Source organism: Alosa alosa, chromosome 9 (genome assembly GCF_017589495.1).
Source record: "Alosa alosa isolate M-15738 ecotype Scorff River chromosome 9, AALO_Geno_1.1, whole genome shotgun sequence".
Classification (NCBI taxonomy): Eukaryota; Metazoa; Chordata; class Actinopteri; order Clupeiformes; family Clupeidae; genus Alosa; species Alosa alosa.
In genome coordinates this window covers 461,526-475,557 of record NC_063197.1, presented here as the reverse complement: position 1 = coordinate 475,557, position 14,032 = coordinate 461,526, and the positions used below count along the sequence as shown (strand labels likewise).

Sequence of the window (14,032 nt, the reverse complement as noted above, 5' to 3'; positions counted from 1 at the left end):
GAAAATAACTGAAACTGGCTAGAATGGAGCTGCTGATGTGTAATCTGAGAGGAAGTTTACGCAAACAGCTTCAGGGAGATGTTTTGTGGAACCCATAGGCGTATTTTGACTTGTTGAAAAAGAAGTATAATATGGGACCTTTAAGTGTTTATGTTGCTGTTATGTATTTAATTGTCATTAGCAACTTTTTATTTTTAACTTTTTATTTTTTGTTCATTTCTGTGTCAAGGTAGGGGTACATGTTTGTTTTCACTTTCCGTTTTTTCTTCCAGATTTTTTACATTTATTTATTGCTCTGAATGCATTTCAAGTTACATGGAATTCTGTTCATGGGGGGGCCATATCAGCTACACACACACACACACACACACATGCAGGTAAGCAGGCACACACACACACACACACACACACACACACACACACACATATAAACACACATACACACACACACACACACACACACACACACTCATACACACAAAAATAGGAGATGGAGTAGGAGAAGGAGAGAAATTGACAAGCGTGATTTATTTTTGCGGAGAGAATATGCGGACTGGGCGGCGGACGGTCATATTTTTAGTCATATTTAGTTATTTGGTAAGCATGTTGAGCTCCCAAAAACAGACAGCTTTAGTATGCACACTGTATTAGCCACTCCCAACAGGAAGTGAGGAGTTTTAAAAACACATTTTTATGCACCTACTAGACGGTTCATCTGGTTCATTCAAATTTGGTATACATGATGTTGATCAGGAAGTGTGTCTTAAATTCATGATGATATCCATATGTGCAAAATAGTAGTCTGACATGGCACCACCATCTGACAACTGAGAAAAAGTTTTACTGGTCTTGGCTATACCATTCTTAGACGGTTTATCAGATTTATTTGACAGGTGTCCTGATTTTATTTTATTTTATTTTATTTTATTTTTTTCTGTGTGCTTTGGGAAACTTTGGGGGCTTTTGGATCTGCTTGATCAGAGAAACATCTCCTGCATCTTGACTGATTTCTTATATGAGTGACTTGAAGTAAATCCAAACAAAGTAACTTGATGTATTTTTGTTTTATTTTTATTTTTTTATTAAGCAAACATGGATTTAATGGCAGTGCTGAAAACAAATGCAGGCCTTTTAGGTATCCTGTAGTATGTGATAAATGACACTTCCAGCTTTATTTTGTTGAAATTATTTTGACAGTTTTCAAATGTGCAATTTTACTTTGAAAAAATATTTCATTTGATATTTCAGTATTAATCTATGTTATCTTGTATTTACAGTCGGTGAATCCCTACATTGTGAAGTTATCTATTGTGGATGATGAGCCTACATTAGATGTAAGATACAATTGACTTATTTCCATTTTGAATGAGCAAGGGACCAGAAGGATCCATCTAGTATGATTTTGTCTCCTTCTAATTAGTGGGTTTGATCCAGCAAGCCCACTATTCTGCCGTGCAAAGGCAAAATGCCGTAACTTCAATTTTATCAAAAATGAGTTTTTGTCATTTTTGGAACAATGGGCATCAATTTTATCATGTGGACAAATATCTTGAGTCAATTTTGTTGTTTTCTTATCAAACGAAGATGCTGTTTTTGCCGTAACTTCAAAAGCAGAGGGTAAGCCAAGGCATAGCCCGTAACATCAGTTGTGGTTCTTTAGCTTTGTTTGGCTCTATAGAGCGCTGGAATTAAGTTACAGTGCACCGTAATTTCAGCGCAAACCAAACCATATTAACATTGGTGGTGGGTAAAACAAAGGCAGAGTGTCTTATGCCTATGTATTGTATGTAGGCCTAATTGAAGCACTTCAGCCACACTTCAATAAAGTGGAAAGAAAATGTTGCAGTGGTTGTTTTACTATCTAGCATTAACTACTTCAGATTTTGTGAAATTCAGCTAGGATGTAGCCTAGTTAGCTAGTTAACTGTTCCTGATCCACAAATAGCCTACATGATAGATGTTGTGCCAGACAACTGTAAGACACCATAAATGTCTCAAAGCCTGGATACTATTAACTAGTAGCCTAGTACACGTTTTCTCGTGCCATACAGGGTGGCTAGCTGCCTGCCAATCTGCAAGTCCACTCACTGGCAGAAAACAAAGCGAGTGGGTTGGGGGCCTCACGATACACCTCCCGTCCCTCCCGGCAAAGGAGAACATGTCGCACACAAACTAACCCAGCAGATAGAACTTAGATTGCAGCTTACCTTTAAAAAAATCCATGGAAAACAACATCCACTGAGAAGACAAATCCATTGTTTAAATCCATCACAAGTTTTCAGCAAGCCCATTCGCAATATAATTATGTGCAGGCTAGCTAGCCTAAAATCTATCAAAGTGCAACGTTGTTCGGATGTTGTCATTCAATTTTAAGAATCGCTATGAGTAAGCTATTAGCTAAAGCTAGACAGTGTTAGTTGCAAAATATTTGACTCCCATACGAACAAAACTACACAGCATGTCCTTAAGTCGATGTCCCTTTAATTTGTCAAGAAAGAAATCCAATCAATGTGTGACTCCTCCGCCGCCCGCACGACACAGACAGTAAATTATCATGTGTCTATGAGTAGCAAAATTCCTGTAATTGCATACGTCTCCAATGGCATTGGCTTAGATCATGTTGTGGATGTTTTTTGGTTTTCTGGCTCTTAAAGTGTTATTTTACTTAAATTAAGTACAACGATAATGTTCCAGTGTAGCCTTCTCATTATTTTGTATTTTGTAATATTCTGTTGATGGAGGCCTAATATTAAGCCTTACTAGACAAAACTCACTAAATGTTATCTTAAGGCTATCATTGTTATCATATAAATGTTTCCATAGAGTGATAAAAGTCCAAATGGTCAATAAATTAGAAGTTAAGGTATTTTGCCTTTGTATGACCCATTATTGTTTTGCAGATAATGCAAAAGCAGAATACAGTAACTTCCAAATAAGGGTCAAAGGTCAAGTTTGAGCTGATTTTTTTTTTCATGTAGATACATGTATTCATTATGACAATTACTTGGCAAATTTTCAGTGTCCTACCTATAATACAATTGGCTGGACAACAAAAAAACTTTAAAGTCATTTTTCTCAGTTTCACACTCTGGCGAGTTAAGGTCTTTTGCCTTTGTAGGGCAGTATTGTTATTCTTAAGTTTTCTTATATATTATTCCTGTTCACCCACTTTTTGTACTAACTACTGCTCCTAGACCGTTTGAGCTATCGACACGGTTTGAACTCCAAAAATTCAGGCCCAAACCGGTGTAGCTTGCTTGTTACTTTCGTGTCACTGGCCCTTGTCGTTTTCGCGTTATTCACGTTTTTCGGCGTTTTTGGGCCCCATTGAAATGAATGGCGGAATGTTCAGGATTCTAATTTCGATTATGACATCACAGCTCTAATTGCTTAAGCTTGCACCTGGCAGAGTTCTAAGCCATCTGGCAATGTCTAATGGGCTGGGCTGGGCTGTCTGTGTATATGAAGGTGTGTGCATGTAACTTTTGACCCGTATGTCCGATTTTCATAAATGAGGTACCGTTGGAATCCTTGGATGAGGCCGAGTTCCATGCCCCTGATCAAACCCACTCTTGCAGTTCCTCGGAACCGCAATTCTAGTTTTAAGTTACTCTTTTAATTATATGATATGTTACCTTACGTTTGGGACATCAGGACCTTGTCTGCAATTTTTGCGGAAATGGGACACATCACTCAGCAATGTTCAAATTTCTGCTAAGGGTGTGCCGGTATATTTTACTCACAGGGAGTCTACATATTGGCAATTTGCTTTAAATATCAGATTTGACTACCATGACAGGTCTTTATCCCTAGGCTATTCCACACTAACTCATCATGGAGACAACAAACCCTTGAATTTGAAGTTGAACACAAAAGTTCTGCTGTATCACATCAGAATTTCAAAAAACATTAAAATTAACTCTATTGAATTTAACATGTGTAATAGCGCATATTACACATATAGGCTACGCTAACTCCGTTGGAAGGCAACTCTCTCAGTTCGCTCTAGGCTACTTATCTTACCTCCGCAGTAGATCTACTTCAGCTGGAAGTTTTAACACACACCAATGGACTTGATTAGTATGTAAGGTTTCGTTCAGCTGATGCTGGTGCTGCCATATTACCGTGATCATCCAGAACCTTACAATAATAATTTGACCTTAAAACCCTTCTATAATTAGTAGTAGTATTTTTTCTCACGTGACCTCACGCGTGAATCACGCGTCTTATATTTATATTTCCCCATATATGGAAAGGAAAATATTCAAAACACTAAGTTTTTTTTTGACTCAATTTACTCAGTTTGCATCTAACCAGAAGTGGAAAAAAAGCAGAAAAGTGCAATGTGACACACAGTATAGACAGGTGGTGCAGTATAAACAGTACAAAACATATAGTGCAGTGTAGACAGTAGTATACAGTTAAGAAAGTGGTATGGTTTACAGTGATATAAACTAAATATAAATATGTGCAATGTATTAGCAGTAGCCTTATAAGAGCAGAATAGATATGGATATTCAGTGTGAACAGTGTATGAACAACATGTACGGTTGTGTGCAGTGTAGTCGCAGTAACATTATAAGGGTAGCAAAAATAATGTAGAGATACAGTATGCAGTGTATTTACAGTAATATAAAAACATAATGAATATGGATATTCAGTATGAACCGTACACAGATATATAGTGTATGCACATTAAAAACAGTAAAGAGCAGTAGAATATAGATGTATAAGTGCAATTACAGTATGTACATTTATATGTATAAATAGAATACATTTGGTATAGGGTAGTGTAATTGAAGATAAAATCATAAATCATAGAGCTTAATTATACCACATAATAATATCATAATATATTCCACATCCACATAATCTTAATTTACACCATAACACTTCTCACGAAAAGCATGCTCACTGGAGGACTGATGGCATGAGGCATGAGCTCACTTGTAGCAAGTGTGTGATAAAAAACTTAGCTAAGATTACATGTAGGCTAAAGCATACCAGCTTGCAAGCCAGCATTGATTATGGGCAGTCTGGATGGATGGATGGATGGATGGATAGATAGATGCTTTATTCATCCCGAGGGAATTTTAACTATTTCATTCAATATCAAGACATCTTTGCCCTTTCTTGTTTGTCAAATAGTCTACTAACACGAACTAAGAAACTATATTTCTTATTCAAACAGTTTAGATTTTCTTAAAAACCAACTAACATTAAACTATCTGCTAATGTCAACACAACTAGCAAACAACAAAAGTCACCAAATAACAAGCATGGCAAATGTTACGGTCAAATGCACACATTGTGGAATTGCTGATAGGCCTAATGACGCCTTGAAGTAATAACCAGAATAATTTGCAATAGCAACAAATAAAATGACTTTTTATTACCTGAGCGGATCCACAAGCTTCTGGAGTAGTGTGGTAGTTCTGCTGCTCCGCATCCAGATGTAATGTTACATTAGCAAGTTGAGTAAGTCAATCTTCAGTAGAAAAAAAAAAAAAAAAAACGTGCCACAACCTTTTAACCTACCAACCAAACCACAGTAAAGCCTATATGATGTAATGTCTATGAACAAATTTTCAAATATAAAATCGGTGCCTGAACGGCAGAAGTATTACACTGAAGGTAGGTAGGTAGGCCTTCTCCTGTAACGCAAAGCATGCTGCCAAGCAAGCCATGCAACCCCTTGTTGCTGAAGGACTCCTTGGCACGTTCATCTCAGTAGGATTTGGTAGTCACAAAGGGGGTAAATGGATCGTCCAGCGACAGCAACCGCCATAGCAACAACGCCAACATTCTATGAGAAACATTTAATGTGAGATCGGAATATGATTATTACATCATCTGGAATTTTTTCGCATGCCAGAACAAATTGTTCATGACAGCCAATACGGTACTTATTAATTTGGCTGACTTTTTTATCCAAAATAACTTGCATATGTCTATGATTACCAGGGCTAGTCTCCACAGAGCAATTTTGGAATTGAGTTCTCCTTCACAATTCTTGCGTTTCATCACAGTTGTGCTGCAGTGAAATGGCAGCTCCGCTTTACAGAGTCTGAATTCAACCTGTTTTTTTGTTGCACTAAAATGTTTCCACATGTTGGCCTCACCTTCACTTCACCCTGCTTCTCACTCTGTTGCGCCATCATTCATACGTTATTGAACATTTGCATTGAGTAGCCAAAGACTTTAGTCCTGTAAGGTTGTATAGTCCTTAAAATTCTGTATCATTACATTTTCATAATTGACATTGTCGACTTTGTTGACTAATCAGTGCAGCCTTAGTAGTAGTACTGCTCCTTGAGTAATATGCAAGCATGCTAATTTTACTTATGCCAGTGTTAAATGTATCATACAATCTGCCTTCATCAAATAGCTTTTTTCTGCCACTGGCCTTGAACTATGCAATAACTTTCTCATGTTTTGCCAGGGAATGGGCATGGTTGTCCATCAGGCATTGACGGAGTACAATAGGTAAAAAGATAGTATAAGAATCTGATTTTACCTGTTTCATGTGTTGATGTTTTGTTTGTATTGTTTATGAATTATATTCTTTTGTAGGCAGTATAAAGACAAAGAGGAGGAAAATCAAGGAGGTTTCCTCTCTGCACTTTCTAGTATGGTATGAATTTTAAATGCATTTAGTTAATTAATGCCTGACAAACCAGACAAAAAAGAATGTACTTTCTATCTGACATTACCTTCACAGGTCGGCAGCATGTTCGTAGCAGATGCAGATGAGAAGCTATCAGTCCAGTAAGCTCACATACTTTACTACTGCCTCACTACTTAAAGGTCGACTGTGTAATATTATGTTTAGTTGTTTCAGGGTTTGTTAACAAAATCAACATTTCCCATTGATAAATGTGGTCCCATTCATGTTTAATTGCCACCACCACGAATTCATACCTATTGGCTTAGAAATCCTCATGTACATATACATAGCTGTGGTCGACTCTCCATACGTGTGCCATTTTAAAATAACGGTGGCCAGCAAGGGACATATGTGAAATACAGCTCCGTCTTTGGCGTCTGCATGCAATGAAAACAATTTACCCGACATATAACATAATAGCTAACAAGCTCATTGCGCGATTGTTGAATAACATTAACACTTTGATAACATTAGCTTGGATTCATCTTCAGAATTGCTAGCTGATGTGGGCAATGACATATAGTACCAAAATAGCATCGACCTAGCATTATTATTTACTGCCTTGCATAAAAGGCAAAGCTATTGCAGAATTACATACCAAATGATTAAATTCAATTTCGACATTCACATTAGCTAAACTAATGAACCTCATGAACATCCAACGCGGTCGTGGTGGACATCTTAGCTATTTGATGTGCAACAGCTACCATAGTTCTAATACATACTATAAACGAGGCGGTGCTAGAGAGGTTGGTTGCAATATACATGTAACACCTAACCACAATATTAACACCTGCAAACCTGCAACATCTGCATGCACCTAGGCATTAGGCCACTCTGACAATGTAGCACGTATGTATTACTTTAAATACTGTAAGTTTCAACAATAGCGAAGGTGCTTGTTTGCTTTTATGACTGTTGTATGACAAAGAATAATATATGATTGAGAAGAATAGGACTAGCTTCTATGCCTGGTGTGGAACAGGCAGAAATCATCAAAAGTTGGACTAGTAGCCATGGTGTACCATAGCAGTGACATTCGTCATTGTGCTATGGAATGCATCTAATGTTCTGAATCAGAGATTATGATTATTCAAATTGGTGAAAACAAGACATCATTAAGTTAAATGCATAACAGTGACAGAAACACAGTGTTTCAATACAACTGACTATGCAAGATTTTTAACTTAATATAACCTCTACTAAGCCAATTTGTAAACAAACTTGTAATAGGGGAATAGCATAGCCATAGTGCAAAGCTGTAGCAGGTCGCTACCAAAAGAACCAGCAATGCAACTTCAAGAATTGCCGACCCGGAGACATCTCGTGAGTATTGTGAACATTACCTTGTCAGTAGATATAGCTTTTTGGAGATAGTTTTTGCCTGTTGTTAGTCCTTTGCCTCCAAAACAAAAGCATTTTCATTGTGTACAGGGGGAACAAGCCATTATAAGTAGGCTATTTACAAGTTCAAGGTGGTTGCTATGCAAAATAAAGTGGGTGCTATGCTGGTTGCTATTGTAATCATGTTGGTTGGTATGGTGGTTGCTAGGTTGACATTATAGTTGTGGTTGCTGGGTTGTTGCTAAGGTAATTAAGATGGTTGCTCGGGTGTTGCTAGGGTACTATAGTAACTCAAGTGGTTGCTTGGCTGGTTGCTAGGTAATCATGTTGGTTGCTTTGTTGGTTGCTCTGTTGCTCTCTCATCGTGGAAGTGGTTGATAGGTTGTTTCTAGGGTACTTGAGGTGGTTGCTAGGCTGTTGCTAGGTTAGTTGTGGTGGCTGCTTTGCTTGTTGCTAGGTTAATCTCATTGGTTTCTGTATTGGTTACTAGGTTGTAACTGTGGAAGTGGAAGTTACTAGGTTGTTGCTAGGGTATTTGTCATGGTTTCTAGGCTGTTGCTAGGGTACTTGAGGTGGTTGCTAGGCTGTTGCTAGGGTAATTATGTAGGTTGCTATGCTGGTTGCTAGGGTAGTCATGTTGGTTGCTATGTTGTCATTGTGGAAGTGGTTGCTAGGCTGTTGCTAGGGGACTTGAGGTCGTTGCTAGGTTGTTGCTAGGGTATCCATGGTGGCTACTATCAGAAATAAAGGAGTTAGGGCCTGTGTCCACCAATCGCCGATGCACCCCCATCGAAAACCTGTTGGTAGCATCGGCTCACTAGCACCAGATTTCGGAGTGCAGGGGACAAGCCAAGATGAGCTATGAGACAAAAGTTCACACCTAGGCTGCTGCTAGGGTACTTGAGGTGGCTGGGCTAGGCTCAAGTGGGTGCTATGCTGGTTGCTATTGTAATCATGTTGGTTGGTATGGTGGTTGCTAGGTTGACATTATAGTTGTGGTTGCTGGTTTGTTGCTAAGGTAATTAAGATGGTTGCTTTCGGGTGTTGCTAGGGCATAGTAACTCAAGTGGTTGCTTGGCTGGTTGTAGGGTAATCATGTTGGTTGCTTTGTTGGTTGCTCTGTTGCCTCTCATCGCGGGAAGTGGTTGATAGGTTGTTTAGGCACTTGAGGTGGTTTGCCAGGCTGTTGCTAGGTTAGTTGTGGTGGCTGCTGGTTTGTTTGTTGCTAGGTTAATCTCATTGGTTTCTGTATTGGTTACTAGGTTGTAACTTTAGGTATTTGTCATGGTAGGCTGTTGCTAGGTACTTGAGGTGGTTGCTAGGCTGAGCTATGAGACAAAAAGTTTTTCGGTATCATGTTTCAACACACTTTAGGTCAGTATCACACAGAACTTCTCCTTTAAATCAGATTTTAAGGGGAAAACTTAACTTAAGGTGTGTTGTGCAACCGGCCACTGAACACCTGGCACAGGATTCTAATTGCTTAATGGCCCTATTGTGATGTCATAATCGCCAATGTTAAGCCTATGGGTTTTTTTTAGTTTTTAATTAATAGTTTAAAAAGTTTAAAAGTTACAAATATGAAAAGCCATACCAACCTGGTCCATCAAGACTTCTTCACATTTAATTGGCTGATGTTGATTAAATGGAGTTTCATCTGATTTTCAGAACAAATGAGGCCATACTCTTGGCCCTTTATGAGGCAGTACATCTGAATAGAAACTTCATCACAGTTTTGGCTCAAGTAAGTGAAACAAATGTTGTTAGTCATTCTTTTGTCACCTTGTGAATATGTGTCACTAAAATCACGCATATATTGTCATCTTGATGTTTGTAACACAGAGTCACCCAGAGATCGACATGGCTGCCACATCTATAGACCCAGTTCCAACTACTCCCACAACTCCATTGGGTACAACACCACCTTCCCTGGACTGTGAGTTTGTATCACGTTCAGCTATAATTTCTTAGTAAATGTACTAAATGTATGAATATTTTAGTTTATTTTCTAACTTGAATGTGTGCAAAATGTCCCAAAGATTTGGGCCAAAAAGACCAATTGGCACTGTACTGATCAAATTTGCATGATAACTTTCCGGTTGCACTGTAAGCCTTCAGACCTTTTCAAGTTTTTGACATTCTGTTATGTTTCAGACTCATCTTAAAATGGATTCAATTCATTTTTGTTCTCATCAATCTACACACTATACTCCAACACTTCACAAAAAACAGGTGTTTGGAGTGTTTTGTAAATTAATAAAAAAATAAAAGACTGAAATATTCCATTTACATAAGTATTCAGACCCTTTGTTATGACACTTGCAATTGAGCTCTGATGCATCCTACTTCTCTCAATGGTCCTTGAGATGCTTCTACAAATTGACTGGAGTCTACCTGTGCCTAAATGATTTCACAAGACATTAGTAGGAGAGACACACATCTCTTTATATAAGGTCTCACAGTTGATGGTGTATGTCAGATGATGAGAGAAGCGTAAAGGACAAACATCAGTTTAGCTCAGTGCCTGGTTTCTTCCACACACACCGTTGGGAAAAAATGGCTTCCATTTGTCCACTCTGCCATAAAGGCCTGATTGGTGGAGTGCTGCACAGATGTTGGTCCTTCTCTTCTCAAAGGAACTCTGGATCACATTCATAGTGACAAATTGGATCCTTGGTTACCTGTCTGACCAAGGCCCTTCATCCCAGATTACTCAGTTTGGCCAGATCTAGGAAGACTGTTGGTTGTTCCAAACTTTTCCGTTTGAAAATGATGGAGGCTATCGTGCTCTTGGGCACTTTCAATGCTGCAGAAATGTATTGTATCTTGTATCCTTCCCCAGATCTCGCAGGTCTACAGACAGTTCTCTCGTTTTCGTGGCTTTGTTTTCACTCTGACATACTGTACACCACACCATCAACTGTGAGACCTTATATAAAGAGATATGTGCCTCTCCTAATAATGTCCAATGAATCAATTTAGGCACAGGTTGACTCCAATCAAGTTGTAGAAGAATCTCATGGACCATTGATAGAAATAGGATGCACCAGAGCTCAATTGCAAGTGTCAACAAAGGGTTTGAATACTTGTAAATGGAATACATCAGTCTTTTATTTTTTATAAATTTACAAAACACTCCAAACACCTGTTAACAACTATGTTCTTACTACTAACATTGTGACAATAATAACAATCAGAAGGGAAAGAACTTCATCTTCAGAACATCTTTGTACATACATTATTTATTTGAACTTAGTCAGCCTTTCCAGAACAGGCTACACATGGCTTGTCTGTGTAGCTTTTCACCTGTACCTCAGCAGTAGATGGGCAGGTAAAACCACTGGGACAAGGGAAGAGTGTCGCAATCAGTTTCACCAGAGTGCATGTGTAAATTGGCCAATTCATATTCCTGTTAGGGCAGGGATCCTGATCCTATTACTTTCTGACCCTATTTCTTCACTAGAGACTTAAAATATTATGACCACCTCTCCAGTATCCTATAGAGTGGGGTCAGCAGAAGCTTGTTGTTTTTAGCGTTAGCATTTTAATACTTCCTGGTTCCTAAAAAAAAAAATCTCTGGGAAAATGGATGAGTTTTTGCAAATACGACTCAAATAAGGTGTTAGGGAAACAACGACCGTCAAACCTAAGCATTTGGTTTGATGAGTGAAAATCTATTTATTATTCGGTATTGTGTCAACAAACTGTTGTCTCATAAAAATAAAGATTTTGCTGCCAAAACGCTACAGCAAAAATTAAGCAGACTACTCACCAAAGGTTATAGAGTGCTACGCGCAAGATAGATCATTGGCAAGAAAATGAGTTGGGAAGTTCATCCTCTGGCTCTGTGGACGCCATTTTGGTAAGCTCAAATGTTGTCACAGAGGCTTACTACTGTAGGAATCCTATGGCACTTATCCTAAAATGTTTATGTATTCTTTATTATATGGGAGTGAGATTTGGGGCACCAAATACAAAAACAATTTGGAGACATGGGACAAAAGCCAGCCTGAAATATTTCATTTAGAGTCATTTAGAATATTTCAGGAGTGAACAGGAGTTGCTCGAATATGGGTTGTAGAGCTGAATTACGAAAATTCCCTCTCCTTCTCAATATCCACAAAAATTCTGGCATCACCTACTAATGACACGAGATCTCACCATCACTCTGTCAAAGTATTGAAGTATGCAGATGACACCACCATCATCGGCCTCATTAGTGACAATGATGAGTCTCAGTACCACAAGGAGGTGAAATGGGCTACGGACTGGTGTACTGAAAATAAGCCATCTTAATGCCTCAAAAACCAAAGAAATGGTTGTGGACATGAGAAGGTGGCCTAACACCAAAGCCCCGTCTATTATATGTGAACAGCCTGTAACCTTGACTGACTCCTTTACATTTCTTGGCTCACATATCAGCCATAATTTGAAATGGGACATTAACATCACCCACCTTATCAAAAAGGCAAATCAGAGACTTTATTTCCTAAGACAACTGAAAGAGTTTCATGTCAACAAAACACTTTTTGTGCTCTTCTACAAAGCCATCATTGAAAGCGTCATCACATCTTCAGTCACCGTCTGGAATGGGATCTCTGACAGTCGCACCAAGAGGAAATTAGAGAGAGTTGTCACCAAAGCCTCCAACATCACTGGTTGTGACCTTCCATCAGTCCACTCTCTGTATGCTGAACGCAGCTTGAACCGAGCAACCAAGATCATCAGGGATCATCACATCCGAGCCATGATCTCTTCCAACTTCTGCCCTCTGGAAGACGCTATAGATCTCTAAAGACAGGAACGACGCGCTTCAACAACAGCTTCTAACCTTCAGCAATTATTTATTTAATTTGTCCCCTCCCACTATTACCCCCCACCCCCACCACCAGACCGGACCGGAAAATACCACCAACATTGTTGTGGCAATTAAAGTTTCTATTGTATTCTACACAGTGAACCAAACAGATACCACCATACTGCTGCCCAGCTGAGGGATGGAAACCCAGAGAAGAACCCCCTATTACCTAATTGAAAAACATGGCCTAAACAAAACTGACTCAACCATTGCTTCAAAAATAGAAAAAAAAAACTTGAAAGAAAATTACATTAACAATTGGAAGGATAACGTTAAACAAGTAAGTAAACTCAAAGTATATAAATTAATAAAATCTGATTACAAATTGGCACCATATTTAACGCAAATTCAAAATTATAAACATAGAAAGCTATTGACAAGGTACAGTACAGGCTCCATAGCCTCGCCATAGAAAAGGGCGACACAGGCAAACCTGGCTGGCCCCTGAAAAAGGGTGTGTGCTCACTGTGGTAATGTAATAGAAAATTAACAGCATTTTCTTAATGAATGCAAGATACATAAGGGATAATGTATAGAACGCCGGTCATTATTGGGAAAATAAGTCCCGACAGGGCGAACCGGACCCTGACGTGCAGCGGAGGGGTCTTGTTCCGCCCTGAAGGGACTTATTTTCCCAATAATGTCCGGCGTTCTATACATTATCCCGCTTAGTACACGGCCAGGGTAGGAATTTCACGGCGGCCACGACGGCCATGGCCTTGCCCCCAGAATGGTGAAATTCCAAGCCTGTACACGGCTACTTGCTAAAACGAAATAATAAACTTCCCACGATATGACTTTAGCCTACATAGCCTGGCCTATTTGTTACCGTTCATCGTGGCATTTGCTGAGAAACATAGTTCGCAACAACACACGCTGAACTTGAATCAAGCATTCTTTAGAACACAGCTGATCAACCGTCTGCTTTCACTTTTGAATGAAGTTCCAGTTCTTGCTTAGTGATATGAAATACCTGAAGTAGAAGCACAAACTCCGTTGCCATTGACAGCGGTAATTATGTTTGCAGCGGTAATTACATGAAAATATTTTACCGTAGAACTTCAAGTCAAAGCCCATTCAAGTCAATGGAGCGTTCTACTTGCCTTGTGAAGAGCCGTGTAATAACAGGTTATAAGGGAAGAATATTTTAGTAAAATTGGAGA

The 14,032-nt window shown here is 38.9% G+C and overlaps 1 protein-coding gene across 1 annotated transcript in view; it reads left to right on the top strand.

Annotated features, from left to right (window-relative positions):
* armh3 (armadillo like helical domain containing 3) overlaps window positions 1–14,032 on the top strand; it is a 126,861-nt gene that overhangs the window by 25,210 nt on the left and 87,619 nt on the right. The window contains 6 exon segments of the mRNA XM_048252072.1: window positions 1,278–1,334; window positions 6,443–6,486; window positions 6,574–6,634; window positions 6,722–6,768; window positions 9,680–9,755; window positions 9,854–9,947. Coding sequence (XP_048108029.1) covers window positions 1,278–1,334; window positions 6,443–6,486; window positions 6,574–6,634; window positions 6,722–6,768; window positions 9,680–9,755; window positions 9,854–9,947 — 379 coding nt within the window.